Here is an 18,385-nt window from a genome sequence, read left to right as displayed (position 1 = left end):
CACTGATTAATTGCAGTAATTTCTCAAAATAATGATCTAGCACTCCAGGAGTCTGGATTAGTTCCTTACTTTATTCACAAAAGGCGAATGAAGCAAAAACCACTTAAGTCTTGATGTGGTAAACTGTTCCCAGTTCCCACCAGGCCAGACAAAAAACATCCTTGTAAATAAAAAGAATCTTTAAATAAAAAATAACTCTCGTAAACCTAGGAATTTGGGGTTATTTCTTAAGCCACAAGCACATGTTTATTTTAACAAGATAAATATAACTGAGTTCTAACTTCTTTAGAAGAAATTGTGATTGTGTAGAGATGAGGAAAACAATTACTTCCTCATGCGGCTGCTCACAGCCTATCTTCTCAGCAAATACATGTGCACATTTTGAGAAAAGAAAGAAAAAGTTTCTGCCACTTTAACAATTAAGTTTTGACTCTGATCAGGTAAAAGTGTTTTCTTTAAGTGTCTTTAAATTTGATTAATCCACCAGCAAAGTCTGTCAGCTCTACCTCCAAAATGTCCCCCGAATCTGTCCACTTCTTACCCCCTCAATAGCCACCACCCCGGGCCAGGCCACCATCCTCTCAAGCCTGGACCCCTGCAGTGGATGGGGCTCCCTGCCCTGCTCACTAAAGTCCATACTCCACCGAGCAGCCAGTGGGATTATTTAAAGTACACACTGAACCCCGTCATCCTTGTGCTTGAAACTTTCCATGGTTTCCCATCATCCTTAGAGTCAAATCCAAACTCCTCACAAGCTGGGGCACCCTCGTCACATGCTATCCTCTCCCTCCTGCCTGTGATCTCCAGTCACACTGGCCTCCTTTCAGTGCCTCCTTTCAGTGCCTGATTCTCTTCAAGCACATTCCTTTGCACTTGCTGTTCCCTCTGCCTGGAACACTGTTCCCTAAGAGTGTTACATAACTGGCTCCTTTGTGTCAGTCAGGCCCCAGGTCCAATATCACCTCCTGAGAGAGGCCTTCCCCAACCGCCCTGTGTAAAGAGGCCCCGCATAGTTGTTCCCGATCACATCCTCTTTTATCGTCCTCACACTTTTCACTAACTGAATTTATCTTGTTATTTATTTGTTACCTGTTTATCGTCTGTGTCTCCCATCCATCTCCAGAGTGAGCTCCGTAAGGGCATGAACTTGCTTGTCTTAATCATGGTTTAGAAGAGTGCTCAGTAAATGTTTGCTGAGTAAATGAATGGTTGAATGACCAAATAAATCCATGAGAGAAAGAAGGGAAGGAAGAAAAAAAGAAAAAGAGGTGGGGGGGGGGAGGGAGGGAAGAAGGAAGGAAGCTGTTAGAAGGCAATTATAAAATGATATGAGGAATATGGTGACCTTGATTGTTTGAGCCACATTATGTGACCTGATCTTTATCATTTAATATAAAATGTTCACATTATATAATGAGAGTATAGTTTTACTTTACCATTTGCTCTGAGCCTGACTCTGTGTTGAGTATTTCCCCACCCACGTGCTTGCTCATCCTCCCAACACCCGGCGAGTAGGTTGCATTATTATCCCCATTTCGCTGATGAGGAACTGAGACTGGGGAGCAGGGGGAGTGGTAAGTGAGCTGCTAGTCGGGGAGGGAGGGGCCAAGCGTCAGCTCAGGCTTTCTGACCCCAGAGCTGGCAGCTCCCACCCCCCCCCACTCTGCTCTGAGGCTCCATCTGTTGAATTTCAATGATCATCACGATTTATTCTCTGAATAAACTCCCCATCGCAGGGGTCCTTGGTAGCATGACTACGACAGCTTGTCAGCTCTGCGTGGGTGCGGGCCAGACGGGGTGTGGGGAAGCCCAGAGATGACAAGGGCAGAGTGAGCTCCACGTGGCCAGGGTGGGGTGAGGGGGGCAGAGAGGGGGAGGGGAGACAGGGAAGGTGACGGGGTGCCAGCCTGGGAACAGAGGGTCTAGAACCCAGCATCAAAGACTCCCCCGTGTGGGGCTCAGAGCAAGTGGGGCTCATCTCCCTTCTCTCTACCACAGGATGGGGTGTATGAAGTCCAAATTCCTCCGGGATGGAGGCAAGGTCTCAAAAACGGAGCCCAACACCAGCCCACACAACCCTTTGTATGTGCCGGATCCCACGTCCTCGGGCAAGCGGGTGAGTGGGGGAAGAAAGGGGAGACCGGTGGCAGCCCGGGGGCTGCCCCAAACTGCCCTCACCGCTTCCTGTTTTCCCAAGGGCGAGCAGGGTGAGTCTGGGGTGAAATGGAGCTGACCGGTCGCTGGCAGCTCCCTGACTCCCCAGGATACACCTGCACCAAGCACCCAGGGCAGGGATGTCACTGCTCCTTGTCCCACTGCCCAGGCCTTGGCCCATCAGCCTGGGTGACCAGGTCCCAGGGGGCATGGCCGGCCTCACACCTAGGAAGTACCATAAGCAGTACTGAGAGTAATGAGTGAGCAGGTTAGTGACAACAGCAGTTGAAGTAATGACAGGAATGATGACAGTATCAGCGTCATGGCAATAACTGTAATAACAATGGTAGCAATAACAGTAACAACAATACTAGTGGGAATATAACAGCAATAGCAGTAGGAACAAAAGCAGAAAGAGTAAATGAGAGAAGTGGTAATACTAGCAGAGGTTATTTGCTTACTTCTCTTACACTTCTACAGAGTTGACGATGAACCAAGCCCTACCTTAAGTGCATTGCTGTTATTAACACCTTTAATCCTCACAGTAGTGCTCTTGTAGGTCACAATTTGTATTATACCCATTTTACAGATGAGACACAGAGAGGTTAAATAACTTGCTGAAGACCACCTGGTTGTAAGGGTTCAAACTTGGGCAGTGCAGGTTCCAATGTCCCAGGGGTAGGTGCAAGAGTAACAGAGCCAAATGCTAGTGTCAGGAACAGTAGTCATGGTGGCAATAGTGGGGGTCGTGGGAGCAGTAGTTGCCACAGAAGTAGCCCCACTAGTAATGGTAGTTGTGATAGTCAGAAGAGCCGTAGCAGTAGTAATAGTGTTGATGACAATAATCGTACTAGTAAAGGGACAACAGTACTAAGAGCAGCAATAACAGTTGTAATAATCATTACTGTTCTTTGAAAACCTACTATGTTCCGGGCACTGGAGTGAGGTATTTCTGTTCATTAATCCTCACCAAACACTGAGGCTGGAGTTACGCTACTTTACAGCCAGGCTGACTGAGGCTCAAAGAGGTTAAATGGCTCCCTGGGCTCATACCTCTGGGAAGCAGCAGAGCTGGGTCTCCCTAAACTCAAGGCTGGGTTCTCTCTCCTCTGGGATCCTTTCGTCCATCCCCTTACCTGAGGCTGTCCAGGAAGGACAGCCTCTGCTCGCTGCCTGCAGAGGCAGGGGTGCACTCCTTCCTGGCGCCCCTTAGAAGGTTCTTCCTTGTATTGAAGGGAGGCATATTACCCCATAACCCTTACTCCTGGATCACATACCTGCCCCTTAGTCCTGCCCCAAACACATGGAAATGGGAGAAGAGTGGAATACTCACCTCCCTCCTTCTGACACTTGACATCTATTAATACAGCCTAAGGTTACACGAGATCCTGAGCTGACATCCTAAACCCTAAGTCACTCCCAGGTCTGCTTCTCACCTGGCCTGCATGGCCCTGGGCCCTTTTTGTGGCCAGGGCTCCAGGTTCTCAGGTTCTCTGAGGCCTTCTGGCTTGTCAGCAGTGCGAAGCAGAGGATTTTCTCCCACCAGTTTTTGGCTGTTCTCTCTGAGCATCAGGTTTAAGGGACACTGTTATCAACCATTCATTGTTCCCCTCATGCAGAGCACTGGTTCAGCAGTCAGTTAGTAACTGAGAAAGGGCTCCCAGGTCAAATCAGTTTGCAAAACACTGGGCCAAACACTCCTTCCCTGTAGGACTCAGAGCCTTTATAAATCTTTGTAATGGGCTTCGTGAATCTCCCCAAAAAAGAATATACTTCTTAGTGTTTCCCAAACCTATTTCTTTAAATTAATGTTTACTTATGTGTGTAACACACAAATTCATTCTCCTTGCAAATAAAAATCACAGATTTCAGTGAAAGCTACAGTCTCTGCTGACCAATGCCCCCCTCCCTAGAAATACCACACCCTGCCTCAGAGGTATCAGCTGTTGTCAGTTTGGCGTGGAACCTTGCAAACCTTTTCCCATGAATTTACACTCACATGTGTACAGTATGTGTCCACAGAAAGTGTTTAGGATGTTTGAGTATGTGTTTTATACCAATGTATCATGTTTACCATTCTGAAGAACTAGCTTTGTTTACTCAACAATATATCTTTGAGGTCTCGTTGTGTCAGGAATGAAGCGGCCTCCGTCTTATAAGGGCTGCTTAGAGCACCACAGTGTAGGCACCAATTCCCCTTTGTACAGACACTTAGGTTGTTTCACATACATAGTGGAGCCTTTATTCATGGGCCATGTTGGTAGACCTAGGGTTTCTTCAAACATAGCTTGGAAAACACTGATCTGGACCAAGCCTCTCACTGTATGTCGAGGGGAAGACACAAGTACGTCCCGCAGTACGTCCAAGGCTGAAGGCAGAGGCTACAGCCCAAGAGACCTGCATCCTTGTGCTGGCTGTGCCCCTAATGTGCTGTGTTACCTTGGGCACTTCCCAGCCCTCTCTGGGCCTCCTCCCATGACTCACGGACTCACGGGGCTGGGATATCCTTTTTTTTTTTTTTTTAATTTATTTATTATTTATTTATTATTTATTTTTGGCTGTGTTGGGTCTTCGTTTCTGTGTGAGGGCTTTCTCTAGCTGCGGCGAGCGGGAGCCACTCTTCATTGCGGTGCGCGGGCCTCTCACTATCGCGGCCTCTCCTGTTGCAGAGCACAGGCTCCAGACGCGCAGGCTCAGTAGTTGTGGCACACGGGCCCAGTTGCTCCGCGGCATGTGGGATCTTCCCAGACCGGGGCTCGAACCCGTGTCCCCTGCATTGGCAGGCAGACTCTCAACCACTGCGCCACCAGGGAAGCCCTGGGATATCCTTTTTGACACAGACCTTCCATGGCTACACACACACTATTGGATTCATCCCCTTCTCCCATTTCTTCCCCACAGTGGCCTGACAGTAGCAACGGCAACCCACCAGGGTCCACAGAGGGTAAGTAGCTGGCAAGCACATGTAGTGGAGTCGTGTTATGTAGCGGATTAGGTTAGGTTCTCAGTCAGAGCTTGAGGCAAAAATCCCAAACAGTCAAAACCACTCTTGAAAATCCCATAAATTTCCCCCAAAGTACTTAGTACAGGCTATTGTTTTTCTATAATGTTGTTTCATAACATGAACAAAACTCCGTTAGCTTTAAAATCAAGAATCGCACCCGGCATGGCAAGATGCTTACTTATATCACGAGACAGACACATCAAGGGGTCCAGGGCTGGGTGCCAGGTGTTGGGGTGAGAAACACCCAGGACTGCGGGTGTGCTCAGATAAAGCCTCACCATCCCACATGTCTCTCTTCCCAGCAGGTTCTGAGGAGATCACTGTGGTTGCCTTGTATGATTACGAGGCCATTCACCATGAAGACCTCAGTTTCCAGAAGGGGGACCAGATGGTGGTCCTGGAAGAGTGAGTTCCCATTCCACTCGCCTCTAAGACATACCTATCTCCAATACTCAGTTATGCTCTCTTGTGCTTCAGTAAAGGACCTGATAAACTATATTACACTAGGGTGTAAATGACTGATGAGAACCTGATCGTAATAAAGGAAGAAGAGTTTGCTGTTAACCTGGCTTACAGCCACAGTAAAGGGGCTTGCATACTTGCTAAAGGCACATCCAGGCAAGGATGGACCGTAGAAAGTGCTTTCTCAGGGAAGCCTTCCTTGGGCTCCTATGATTAAGCTTCAGCCTTACCTATGGACCAGACCCCGCTGAGGTGACTTTGCATTCAGAAATCCATGGATCTCTGAGCTTGCTACCTCCAATCTCCTACCATCTTCACCATCAGTGGATGTAGTGTCTAGTATGTCCTGGGGCCCAAGGATGGGAGTGGTTATGCTTGGTCAGACTCCTGAGCCCACTCCTTCTGGCTCTCAGCCCCAACGAGCCACTGTGAGTCTGCCATGGGCATAGGGCCCCACCTTACATATGGCTAATAAGGCCAAGGCCACAAGTCCAGGGAATAAGAGTGAGGCCAAAGACCTAGGACTCTGAATGCAGGGACAGGGCTTGATTCCAGCCCTGGGCGGACCCTCAGAGACACAGTGGGGATTGTTGTAAAGGTATTTAACCTTAATCACGGGGTGAAGGCTGGGGGCTGGGACAGTAGTGGCCCTGCCCCTCACGCTACCAGCTTCCTGGGGTTGGGGGCATTCCAGGCCAAGGATGGGGGGCCTAAGAGGACCCGGAGTGGTCCTCCTGCCCTCTGACCCCTTTGCTTCCTCCTGTCCCTCAGATCTGGGGAGTGGTGGAGAGCACGATCCCTGGCTACCCGGAAAGAGGGCTACATCCCAAGCAACTACGTTGCCCGAGTCAACTCTCTGGAGACAGAGGAGTGAGTATTCTATTTCCCTGCCCTCCAGAAGGAAGCATGAACAGAGCCAGCCTTGCTCCGGCCCCAGGGCCTTTGCACTCACTCTCTGCCCTGCCTGGCACACTCTTCCTAGGGCTCTTTGCCTGGCTGGCTCCTTCTCATCTTTCCAGTCTCAGAGAGGCCTTCCCAGTCTCAAGCAGGTCCCCTCTGAGACTCTCTGTCTCTCATGGTAACCTGTTTTACTCCCTTCTAGACACTTCTCACTAGCAAAAATGATCTTGTTTCCTTGGTTGTTCACGGGTTCACTGTCTGCCTCCCGCACTAGAACGAGAGTACGTGAGGGCAGGGACCTTTTCTGTCTGCTGCCGCATCCTCGGCACAGGCTGGCATGCAGTAGGTGCTCAGTGAATATTTGTTGGATGAAGTATACGGCTGTGCCGAGCAGCATCCTCTGAGAGGCAAGCCAGCCCATACCCGGCCGGTCACCCCTCGCGTGACTCATCAGCACACATGTGCCTGTGCCTCACCGAGCCCTGTGCCAGGCGGGGGCCGCAGAGTCCATGAGACATCCCCCACTCTCAAGGAGATCCCCGTAACCCATCATTCTTGACTGCAGGCTCTTTGTGTCCTCCTTGACTCTGAAAACATAGACAGTTAGACTTCATCCATCCATCCGTCCACCCAATCATCCCACAGACACTTGTTGAGCACCTACTGTACCCCCAGCCCTATTCCAGGGATACTGGGTGACTCGGGCAGGCTTCCTCCCTGGAGATGTTCACAGTGTGGCTGGTGAGATTGACAAGTAAAAAGATGGCTACACTATAGGGTGGCGATAGATCCAGTTCAGAATCAGCCAGTCAAAAAGTTGAAACCTGACGGTCCCCATGGTTTTATCTCCTTTGCCTCCTCCCTCTGGCTAGATGGTATTGAGGGTTTGGGATACTTGTCTGTTAAAAATGAAAATGTTTGGGCTTTCCCCATCTTAAAGTCACCCCTTTCTTAGCGCTCATGAAACCTCTTTGCCCTTTGAAATCTCCCCTCTGTGGCCGTAAGGAAGCCCCCACTCCCACTGCTGACCTTCTGTCCTGGAGCTCCCCCAGCACACCCCCTACGTGCTGCAGGGGGTCTTGGCTGCTTCTCGCTCCTTCTCGGCTTTCTGCTGGGGCGTCCGTGTGCTCTCCCCACTCAGGGCTCTGAGCACTTACAGAACCCCTGAACCACGCCTCACCTCGCAGCAGCTTCGGAAGAGGCATGGCTGGTATTACTCCTTAAAGGCAACATAATTGCTAAGCGGAAAAGGCTGGGTGCAGAGGACATCTCTGGTGGGTTATCATTTAGGTGATAACCTAAATGGCTGGTTCTCGAACTTGAGTGCATCAGCAGCACCTAGACGGCTGGTGAAAACACTGGTTTCTGGCCCCCACTCCCCGATTATCTGATTCATAATTTGCATTTCTAACAAGTTCTCGGGTGAGACGGATGCTGTTGGTCCAGGGACCCACCTTGAGAACCACTGACCTAAATACCTATGTGAGTCTTACACTCCTGGGTTCTTGTGTCTGCATCAAGAAACTGCTCACAGAGGCTGCCTCTGGGGAGGGCAGCTGGGGCACTGGAATCAGCGTGGGATGAGATCTTATTTCCTCATCTGCCTTGAAATAGGCAATATTTTCTAATGTTTCAAAATGCAAATGGTGCAGAAGGACATAGAATAAAGAGTGAAAAGTGTTCCTCCCACCCACCCTATCCCCACCCAGCTACTTCCCTTCCAGAAGCAACCAGTTTCTTGTATGTCTTCCCAAATGCTTTATACTTGATTAAGAAAATACATATCTCTCCCTCCATTTTACACAAGTAGTAGATTGAACACACACTGTTCTGCTCCTTTTGTTCAGCTCTTCCGTGCAGCACCTACAGTATTCCTCCTTTTCACAGCTGCAGCGTCTGGCGCATAGATGCCCCACTATCCCCTGCCAGTGGTCACTTAACCTGCTTCCAGTCTTGTGCTGCAGTGAATCTCCTTGTGTATATGTCACTTCTCCCTGTGCAAGATCGGTGGGATAATTTCCTAGGGATTGAATTGCCAGGGAGATAGCTCTTACTCTGTACCCTTTAACATTGCTTGAACATTTTACCATGGCATTAATTACTTTACCAAATGAGAGCAAAGAAGGCAAGTGGGAGATGTAGAATGGTGACTAAGACCTTGGGCTCTGGAGTTAGACTGCCTGGCTTTGAATCCTGCCCCCACCACTTCCTAGCTATATGACGCCAGGCAAGTTACTTGCTTTCTCTGTTCCTCAGTTTCCTCATCTATGAAGTGGGGATAATAAAGGCAATGATTCCACAGCGTTGTTGGGTGAATAACAAGAACTTGATGAATGTCAGCTGTCTGTCTCCCCAGTTGATAGTAGAGGAAACAGAAGTCCAGAGAGGGAAAGCGATGTGCTCAAAGTCACACAGCAGATTTGTGGCAGGGTCAAGGCCAGCTGACCTCTGGTCTGGGGTTTTTCCATCACAGCACATGAACTACTCCTCAGGGAATGGATTTGGTTGCTGCTGCTTGAATTTTTCCACCCAAGATCCCAAACATCCAGGGAGTATGAAGAAAAGGTCCAAGGATATGGTCCCAAGTATAAAATCATTTGAAATCTCACATTTTAGCTTAGAAATGCATGCCAACTTTATATTCACTCTGTATCCACAGAGGAGGTTGAACTGTGGCAGTAACAAAGCCCAGCCCTCACACACATGGGCCTCCAAGACCCTGAAAAGATGGTCAAATGTTCTTGTGAAATTTGCAAAAGTAAGATTTTTGACCACAGTTGGTTAAGACTGCTGTATTTTTCCACCCAATCTTTCTGTTCATAAGCTTATCCCTCACATTGGGTGGTGCTGGAATGACCACGAGCATTTTGTATTTGTAACGCTGTGTTATTTTCCTTGAAGAAAGCTCCCCAAATTGCCTAAGTTTCAGCCTCAGCAAACTGGATTCACCAGTTTGGTAAAATGTCTGTTTTAATGTTAAAATATTAAAAGAATGGTTGTTTTCCCCAAAAGAATCTGAGTAAAATTGATCCCGCAGGAAGCCAGGCCCTCAGAATCCTGGTGCCGGGCAAGAGCGCTGAGAGCCGGCCAGGATTGTCTGCCACGGGTTCACACGCTGCACACCCCTCCCCTCCAGGTGGTTCTTCAAGGGCATCAGCCGGAAGGATGCAGAGCGCCAACTCCTGGCCCCTGGCAATGTGCTGGGCTCCTTCATGATTCGGGACAGCGAGACCACCAAAGGTGATGCAGGCCCTCCCAGCCCTGTGTCCCTGCCCACCTCCCCTACCCCACGGGGAATGCCCTGGGGGATGGGGGCCTGAACAACTCACCCAGCCCACTGTGGCTTCCAAGCTTCCTCCTGCCCTTTGCTCAAGCCTAGTTTGGGCCTTCTCAGCCCCCAGAACTGGCGGCTTAGGCCGATGGAAATAGGAGGCAGTGACCGCCCCTAAAAACAACATCCTGCTTGTATTCTTTCAAATATTCATCAAAATATATCTTGTCCCTAAACCTGATTCCTCCCTCTCTCCGTAAGAAAATGGGTGGGATCAGGCTACAGGAGGAGCCCCCAAGCCAGCCTTCGCTGGGACCCTGCTTAAAATAGCTCCTTTGAGATATTTGGAAGTTTTGATGTTGGTGGCCTGCTTCCTGAAATTTCTGTGCTGTGAGGGTGGCTTTGTGCCGGGTCATTGCACAGGAGGCAAGAGCAGTGCCCCAAAACAGTGCGTAACTCAAACTGGCATCAACTGAGGCCAGTTTTCCCAAAGGAATGAATGTAAGTAGGAGTCTCGTGATTTCGGATTTCACACACAGAGTGGACCTTTACTATGGTGTTTAGACTCAAGACTGCTTGGTTCAAAGAAATCAGTAAATTGCATAAAGTGTGACCTCACAGTACCCTGGGCAAACAGTTTTGGGGCCATCAATCGAAGGCATCTGTGTGACCTTCTATTCACTCCCTAGGTATCTGAACTGGGGAAGCCTGAATGTGGCTAGAACACCATTCAAAATCAGTGTTTTGGGTCAGTGAATATTTAGGCTTTATTTCCTCCCACCCAACAAGCCCCCTTTCAGCCCCCAGAGGAAAAGAAACGGACAAAAAGGTAAAGCCGTACACAGCCCTCGGCTTCTCTTCTCCCGCTGGGCCATCCTGCACACAGGGGCAGACCTACGGGGCAGGAAGGTGAGCTTGGGCCACTGTCACAGCCCTCAGAGATGGGGTCATAGGCAGGTTCGCCGAGTTAATAAAACTTGCAGCACAAGTGCCCCAAATCCTATCCTGCTGCTTCTTGGATTCTGCTCCTCCCCATTCAGCATCAGCCAAACCAGCCTCACCTTGACTGGGCAGAGTGGCTAAGAGTGGGGTCCCAGAGCCTGCTGCCTGGGTTTGACTCCCAGCTCTGCTACTTACAAGCTGTGTGACTCTGGGTGAGTTACTTCACCTCCCTGGACCTCAGTCTCCTCATCTATAATATTGTGGTGATATAAAACCTCTACCTTGTGGGGTTATTCATTCACTATAATGAATAATATAATTTATCATAATACATATAACTATAATTCATTATAATGAATATGATTCCTATTCATTCATTTTTTCTTTCATTCATTTTTTTATTCAGACAAGGTTCTTAGTGGCTAGCATGTATGGTCAACTGTTATTCATGCAACAGTTTAAACCTCCCCCAAATCCTATGACATGGTGCTACTGTGGTAGAGAAAACTGAGAGACAGAGAGGTTAATAACTTGCCCAAGGACACTCAGCCCACAAATGGCAGAACCGTGGCCATGGACTGAAAGACGTGTGTGTTTCTGGTCTATGTGATGCCATGTGTATTAGGTTACTATTGCTGTTGTAACAAATTACCACAAGCTTAGTGGCTTGAAGCAAGATAAATTTATGATGTTACAGTTCTGGGGGTCAGAAGTCTGAAATTGGTCTCACTGGGCTCAAGTGAAAGTTTCCGCAGGACTGGTCCCTTCTGGAGGCTTCACAAAAGAATCTGTTTCTTTGCCTTTTTCAGCTTCTAGAGGTCACCATCATTCCTTGGCTCATAGCCTCTTTCTCACATCTCTCCAGCCTCAACTTTCCATCTTCATATATCCTACTTTGACCTTCTTACTTCCTCTTATAAGGACCCTTGTGATTACACTGGGCCTACCTGGATAATCCAGGATGGCTTCCCCATCTCCAGATCCTTAACTCAATCACATCTGCAAAACCCCTTTTACCATGTAAGGTAATATATGCACAGGTGTCAGGGATTAGGACACGGACATCTTGGGGGCTGTTACTCAGCCTGCCACAGCATTTAATGTTTACACTTACATTTCAATGTTTATACTGTAATAATTGAACTGGATATTTTTATGTTTGTTTTATCTTTTTGCTTGTTTGTTTCTAAATAGCGTTTCTACCAAACTGGTGTGGTACCTTGGCTTTTGTGATTGATAGATAGATAGATAGATGATAGGAAGAAAAAGAGATAATAATGAAGATGATGACGGCCAACACTTAATGAGTGTTTACATCTTGAGTACAAGCATTACTTCTTTTTTTTTTTTAATTAATTAATTTATTTTTGGCTGCATTAGGTTTTTTTTTTTAACATCTTTATTGGAGTAAAATTGCTTTACAATGGTGTGTTAGTTTCTGCTTTATAACAAAGTGAATCAGTTATACATATACATATGTTCCCATATCTCTTCCCTCTTGCATCTCCCTCCCTCCCGCCCTCCCTATCCCACACCTCTAGGTGGTCACAAAGCACAGAGCTGATATCTCTGTGCTATGCGGTTGCTTCCCACTAGCTATCTATTTTACGTTTGGTAGTGTATATATGTCCATGCCACTCTCTCTCTTTGTCACATCTTACCCTTCCCCCTCCCCATATCCTCAAGTTCATTCTCTAGTAGGTCTGTGTCTTTTTTCCCGTCTTGCCACTAGGTTCTTCATGACCTTTTTTTTTTTTTTTCCTTAGATTCCATATATATGTGTTAGCATACTGTATTTGTTTTTCTCTTTCTGACTTACTTCACTCTGTATGATAGACTCTAGTTCCATCCATCTCACTACAAATAACCCCATTTCGTTTCTTTTTATGGCTGAGTAATATTCCATTGTATATATGTGCCACATCTTCTAAGCATTACTTCTTTTAACCATCAGGCAATGGAATGGGGTGAGGAGGTATGACCAATCCCATTTTACAGATGAGGAAACTGAGGCACAGAGAAGTGACATGGTCACTTGTCCAAGGTCTCGCAGCTGGACATGGAGCAGCCTGACAAGCACCCAGGAAGCCTGACTCCACAGCCCACTCCTACCCTGTACTCCACTGAGCAGGTGCCAGGACGGTGCCAGTAGTGGCCTTACAGAGTGTCAGGTTGCTGACACAAGGTGGCAGGCCTCTGAGAGTCAACTCCTGAGGGGTTTCTCTCTGGCCCATGCAGGGAGCTACTCTTTGTCCGTGCGAGACTACGACCCCCAGCACAGGGACACAGTGAAACATTATAAGATCCGGACCCTGGACAATGGGGGCTTCTACATCTCCCCCCGGAGCACCTTCAGCAGCCTGCAGGAGCTGGTGGCCCACTACAAGAGTGAGTCCTGGGAGTTCCCTGGCGATCCAGTGGTTAAGACTCTGCGCTTTTAATGCAGGGGGTGCAGGTTCGATCCCTGATCAGGAAACTAAGATCCCACATGCAGTGGGACACAGCCAAACAACAAAAAGAGAGTAAGTCCTACTGGGGCTGCCTCCCAACCGGGGGCCCAAGTGGGTGGGCCTGTCTCCCAGGAATCCTAGTCAAGTGTGCACTGCAACCTCTGAGGCCTGCTGAGGTTTCCTCCCCAGACAAATAGTTGCTTTGGATTCTCCTGAAGGCCTTTTGAGCAGGAGGGCAGAGGTGGCATCGCATCATGCTCTGTTCTCTTGGGGATGTCCCTGATGGGGGCGACCCTTCGGAACATGGGCCAGATGCAGTGGACCAGGTGGGGCAGCCCCCGAGAGGAAGCCTGTGGCTGGCCTGGAGCTGGCTGCCCTCAGCTGATCAGGGGCTCTGTTCCAGAGGGGAGCGACGGACTCTGCCAGAAGCTGACAGTGCCCTGCATGTCCTCTAAGCCCCAGAAGCCTTGGGAGAAAGATGCCTGGGAGATCCCCCGGGAGTCCCTCAAGCTGGAGAAGAAACTTGGAGCTGGGCAGTTTGGGGAAGTCTGGATGGGTAAGGACCCAGGGCCAGAGTGGGGAGGGGAAGGAGGGAAGAGGGAGGTCCTTGCTTTCAGGAACAGCCTGAGGCAAAGTGGGAATGCCACCCAGGGCAGAGGGGAGATTTGAATAATAACCATAAAGGAACAATTCTTCAGTTCCTCTCTGATAGCAAACCAAATTGTCCGGCCATGCAAACACTGATTTGCCTTTGAGACCAGGCCTGTTGGGGTCAAACACTTTCTTCTGGGAAGCAGGAGCCCTAGATGAGGGATCTGCTCCCTCATAGGGAGCTGGGACAGTCTACTAGTTGGGTGTTGAGATAACCAGAACATCTCTTAGGATGATGAAAATTAAGAATGGGAAAGAATATAGGACTTCCCTGGTGGTCCAGTGGTTAAGACTCTGTGCTTCCAATGCAGGGGGCACGGGTTTTGATCCCCGGTTGGGGAACTAAGATCCCACATGCCATGCAGCGTGGCAAAAAAAAAGAATGGGAAAGTATAACTTGGAGGTTTCCAGGTGAGTTCAGTGTTGGCAGCTGATGAACAAGCTGTTCTGAGCACCTGCCGCGTGCCCAGTGCCATGCTAGGGCATTGTGGGGCACCAAAAAGTCATATTCCACCCCTGCTGTCCTGCCTCTAATAACCTAAGAATAGCAAAGCCTGCTTTGCAGAACTGTGGGTGAGACACGATGCCTGGCCCAGTGCCTGGTGCCCCCATTGTGTTTATACTCCACCACGTTCCAAATGGGAGGGAAGGCAACTTACAGAGATGCAAACAATTCAGCCAGAAAAAAATAAGTTTAAAATCCACGTATTTTAGCTATATTTATTGAGAGCCTACTATGTGCCAGGCACTGAATAAGAGAATGTGGCAGAGAAAGTATGGAGAGGAAGGTAAGACAGATTGGGCTGATGAGGTTGGAAAACAAAAAATATTATATGAGGCCTTAGACTCTTACTACAGGAAGACCTCAACTCTGGATTAGAGCTTCCTGGCAGCCGAGGCAAACATGGAAACACAAGCAACAATGAGATTTACAAGATCAACATGATGAAGCAGGGAAGGGGTAGGGTGAGGTGAGGGAACAGCATGTGCAAAGTCCCTGTGGTGGGAGGGGGAGTTGGCCGCTTGAGGGACTGAATGATACACAGGCTGATTGGTGCACAAAAGGCAAGGGGGTTGTTGGTGGATGATGAGGCAAGGTGGGCAAGGCCAGATCATGCAGGGCCTTGTGGACCATGATGAAACTGGCATTTATTTTGAGAGCAGTGTTATGATTAAATAAACCATTTTAAGCAAAGATAATATGTGTATGGATGTCTGACAAAACAAAGGTAGGTGTGTGAGTGAGTGACATAATCTGAGTGATGTTTTAAGGTTATTCTTTAATCCCTGAAAGAGCCTTTGCAGATGAGGAAACCACAGTTCAGAGAGGTTAAGTGACTTGCCCAAGGGCACACAGCTAGGAAGTGGTAAACCGGCCCTCCAACCCACATCTGTCTGAGGCCAAAGCCCATGTCTCCCCTTCTCTCTCTAAGGGCTGAGATGGGCAGGGAAGGTGTCCTGGAGGAGGCAGGTCTGCACCCGGGTCTTCCAGAACTGTGGGGAAAGAGCAGTGGGTCCTGACCACCTTTCCTGCTCCCTGTTCCACTCCAGCCACCTACAACAAGCACACCAAAGTGGCCGTGAAGACGATGAAGCCAGGGAGCATGTCTGTGGAGGCGTTCCTGGCAGAAGCCAACGTGATGAAAACTCTGCAGCATGACAAGCTGGTGAAGCTGCATGCCGTGGTCACGGAGGAGCCCATCTACATCATCACAGAGTTCATGGCCAAAGGTGCCACATGCTGGGAGCTGGGGATGCAGGCTGTGGCTCCTCCTGGTCAATTGCAGAGTCAAAGGTGACTCTGTCAAGGTTCTTGCCTTCAAGATTTCCCCAGTCTGGCCAGGAGCTCTTCTGACACGAACTCACTGATCATCTTCATATCCACCCACCCCACCCTCCTGTTTAAGGGGGTGAAACCATGTTAGGGGGATGCCAGGAGAAGGGGAGCACATGGGCCCCTGGGTGAGCGGGTAGGGCCAGAATCCCTCTGGGTGATAGGAGAAGAGGCTTCTAGGGGTTCACTGTGAGCCCTAGAGCCTGGGGTGACTCCCTAAACCACCCCCCACCCCCCCACCATCAGCCACCTTCCCTAGCTGGACCAATGCTCCAGAAAAGAGAGTCAAAGCATTAAGACCTTTGTCAACCATAAGAGTTGACAAAGCATCCGTTCCAGGCTGCCCCAACCCTGCCTACACACAATCCAGGACGTCTCAGGGATTTTTTTTTTTTAGGCCACCATTTCCCAATCATTTTCAATCCCTGCCCATTTTTCTGTATACAGAAACATCTCACATGACCTCCATTTAGAATGATTCAAAATCTCAAAGCTTTTATCATTTTCTAAACACACAATTATGCCAGCCTTATAAAACCATGCCCCCGGTCATCCAGGCTCAGAAAGCTGTCTCAGTCAAGGAACCAGTCTGGCAATCACAAAGTCGTTTTCCAAACGCCCAAATTCTGTTTCTCAAACACTAGGAGCAGTAAATACTATTTTTTTTTTTAATTTTTTTAATTAATTATTTATTTATTTATGGCTGTGTTGGGTCTTCGTTTCTGCGCGAGGGCTTTCTCTAGCTGTGGCAAGCGTGGGCCACTTTTCATCGCGGTGCGCGGGCCTCTCACTATCGCGGCCTCTCTTGTTGCGGAGCACAGGCTCCAGATGCGCAGGCTCAGTAGCCGTGGCGCACGGGCCCAGTTGCTCCGCGGCATGTGGGATCCTCCCAGACCAGGGCTCGAACCCGTGTCCCCTGCATCGGCAGGCAGACTCTGAACCACTGCGCCACCAGGGAAGCCCAGTAAATACTTTTATTTAAATCCATTACTATGAACGATCTTAACCACACACTAAAGTCCTGAGAGTAGTAAATGCTGCTTCCCCCTCCCCGACACAGGCAGCCTGCTGGACTTCCTGAAAAGTGAAGAAGGCAGCAAGCAGCCATTGCCAAAACTCATCGACTTCTCAGCCCAGGTGAGAGTCTAATGGGGAAGTTGGGGGAGGGGAACAGGAAGTCAATTATCTCTTCAACAAATGTTTATTGATCACATACTATAGTAATAACAATAATAATAGCTAACATTTATTGAGTCCTCAGGATTAAAGTATGCTTTTTATATGTGCCTTCTATGTACTAACTCATGTAGTCCTCACATCAACCTGCTAGGGTAAGATTTTTGTTATCTATTCCTTTGTAATCAACCACTCCAAAGCTTAGTAGCTTGAAACAACAATGTATTATTTCCCATGATTCTGTGAGGTTGACTGGGGTTGGCTGGGTGGTTTTTCTGCTCCGCGTGGTGAAACTGAGGTTCCTCTTGTGGATGCATTCTGCTGAGAGCTTGCCTGGGGCTAGAATGTCCGAGATGGTGGCTCATCCTCCAAGTCTCTCTCCAGTGGCCCCACGTCACTCAATAAGCCAACCAGAGCTCCTTTACATCCTGGCGGCGAGGTTCCAAGAGGGAATCTTCTAAGGGACCAAGCCGTAAATGAGCAAGCTCCACTTGCATCGTGCTTACTAATGTCCCCTTGGCCAAAGCAAGTCACATGCCCAGCCCTCGGTCAGTGTGGGAGGGACTGCACAAGAGCATGAGTCCCAGGAGGCATGGTTGGAAGCCACTGATGTAATAGTCCGGCCACAGATACGTAATTGTCACTCCATTTTACAGAACAGGAAATTGAGGCATAGAGATGCAGTGAAGTACAGATGAGGAAACTAAGGCCCAGTGAGGTGAAGTAGCTTGCCTAAATTACTATGTTACTTTTAGGGGATACAGCAGTGAACAAAATGGAAAGTATTGCTGTCCTCCCAGGGTTACACTTACTAAACAACTGAATCTCTTAGAGAGCCAGGACCCAAGTGGTCCTGGCTCAGTACCAAAAGAATGCAGTATCCAGCAAAATTAATAATGTCCATAAATCACAGAAACACTTCTTAAAACCCCATTTTCTTTCTCATCTTCCCTTCACTTTCTACAGCTCTTCTCACCCCCAGCCTGAGTGCTTTTTACTTCTAGCCTCTCATTCTCTCCTATCTGTAGGAAAACAGGGGAGGAAAAGTCTGCTCTGGGAGTACACGGCTGGAGCACTTAGTCCAGTCCAGGAACAATCTGAGAAGGCTTCCCAGAGGAAGCGGTCTCTAGGCTGAGCCCTGAAGGATGAGTAGAAGTTAGGCAGATGAAGAGGAGAGGGAAGGGTATTCTAGGCAGAAGAAGCAGCCTGTGCCAAAGCCCAAAGGGCAAAACAAGAGCTCAGCCTGGTCAGTTGGAGCCTGGGCCTGGCAAAAATGAAGGGGCTGTGGCTTGCAGCCTGGAAGGTGTTAAGGGAGAGGCGCACCTGGGCCTAGGGCTGGGCCTTCTGGAGATGCCTAAGGCAGAGCTCATTTGAGTATGCAAATCCTGGGGCGGGTGGGCAGAGGTATAATAAAAGACTTTACCTTTCAGAGCCTGGAATGCCAGAGGACTATGGAAATCAAGACCTGGCATTTTCCCTTCAGTGGGCGCTGCCCCGGGGAAACAATAGTCTGGCCTGTTGCTAAATTATAACCATCAAAC

At 48.8% G+C, this 18,385-nt stretch overlaps 1 protein-coding gene across 2 annotated transcripts in view; it reads left to right on the top strand.

The window, feature by feature from the left end:
• Positions 1-18,385, top strand: part of HCK (HCK proto-oncogene, Src family tyrosine kinase) — a gene marked incomplete at its 5' end in the record, with an annotated part of 41,439 nt that overhangs the window by 12,680 nt on the left and 10,374 nt on the right. The window contains 9 exons of one of the 2 annotated variants that reach the window (XM_082358863.1): positions 1,999-2,116; positions 5,056-5,098; positions 5,461-5,563; positions 6,392-6,490; positions 9,657-9,760; positions 12,972-13,121; positions 13,587-13,739; positions 15,386-15,565; positions 16,729-16,805. In XM_082358863.1, the coding sequence (XP_082214989.1) occupies positions 1,999-2,116; positions 5,056-5,098; positions 5,461-5,563; positions 6,392-6,490; positions 9,657-9,760; positions 12,972-13,121; positions 13,587-13,739; positions 15,386-15,565; positions 16,729-16,805 (1,027 nt within the window). The remainder of the gene's footprint in view (positions 1-1,998; positions 2,117-5,055; positions 5,099-5,460; positions 5,564-6,391; positions 6,491-9,656; positions 9,761-12,971; positions 13,122-13,586; positions 13,740-15,385; positions 15,566-16,728; positions 16,806-18,385) is intronic. The other variant, XM_082358864.1, reaches the window with a different exon arrangement.

Source organism: Balaenoptera borealis, assembly GCF_965194805.1.
Source record: "Balaenoptera borealis genome assembly, chromosome: 16".
Classification (NCBI taxonomy): Eukaryota; Metazoa; Chordata; class Mammalia; order Artiodactyla; family Balaenopteridae; genus Balaenoptera; species Balaenoptera borealis.
The sequence above is the reverse complement of the archived record's forward strand: the minus strand, read 5'-3'. Positions and strand labels throughout refer to the sequence as shown.